We start from the raw sequence: 648 nt of genomic DNA on the forward strand, positions 1-648 counted from the left end.
CTGTGTGGACACACACATGTATACACATATATTTGTATACAAATATGTATATATGCATACATATATATACATACATACATACATACATGCATACGTACATTCATACATATATATATACACATACATATGTACATATATACATACATACATATATACACATACATGCATGCATACGTACATACATACATATATATATACACATACATATGTACATATATACATACATACATATATACACATACATGCATGCATACGTACGTACATACATACATACATACATACATACACACACACATACATACAAACATATATGTATGCATATGAACGTGATTAGAATCAGTCAAAAGCAATCCTACATCCAAAGAACATTCCTTGTTCAATAACTGACTTGTGATGGCAGCCAGTATTCCATCAAATCTCAGCCAGAATTTCAACAAAGATGGTTATGTCACAGGAATTCCTGTGCTGACTCAAACAGAAGTAAAAGAATTAGTACACAATTTCAATGCACTAGAAAAAGAAATTGGTAAGTAATTTGGTTCCAGATCCTCTTATTTTATTTAATTATTTATTTTTTTGCTTCAACTGAGCCATGATATTTCTCTGTATTATCATATATATATATATATATATATATATATATATATA

General features: G+C 28.2%; 1 protein-coding gene across 1 annotated transcript in view; it reads left to right on the plus strand.

The window, feature by feature from the left end:
- The first annotated feature begins 393 nt into the window (after positions 1–393).
- LOC106875445 (uncharacterized) overlaps positions 394–648 on the plus strand; it is a 6,382-nt gene continuing 6,127 nt past the window's right edge. Inside the window, exon 1 of the mRNA XM_014923597.2 lies at positions 394–526. Within this exon, the coding sequence (XP_014779083.1) occupies positions 394–526 (133 nt within the window). The remainder of the gene's footprint in view (positions 527–648) is intronic.

Source organism: Octopus bimaculoides, chromosome 23, assembly GCF_001194135.2.
Source record: "Octopus bimaculoides isolate UCB-OBI-ISO-001 chromosome 23, ASM119413v2, whole genome shotgun sequence".
NCBI classification, from domain to species: domain Eukaryota; kingdom Metazoa; phylum Mollusca; class Cephalopoda; order Octopoda; family Octopodidae; genus Octopus; species Octopus bimaculoides.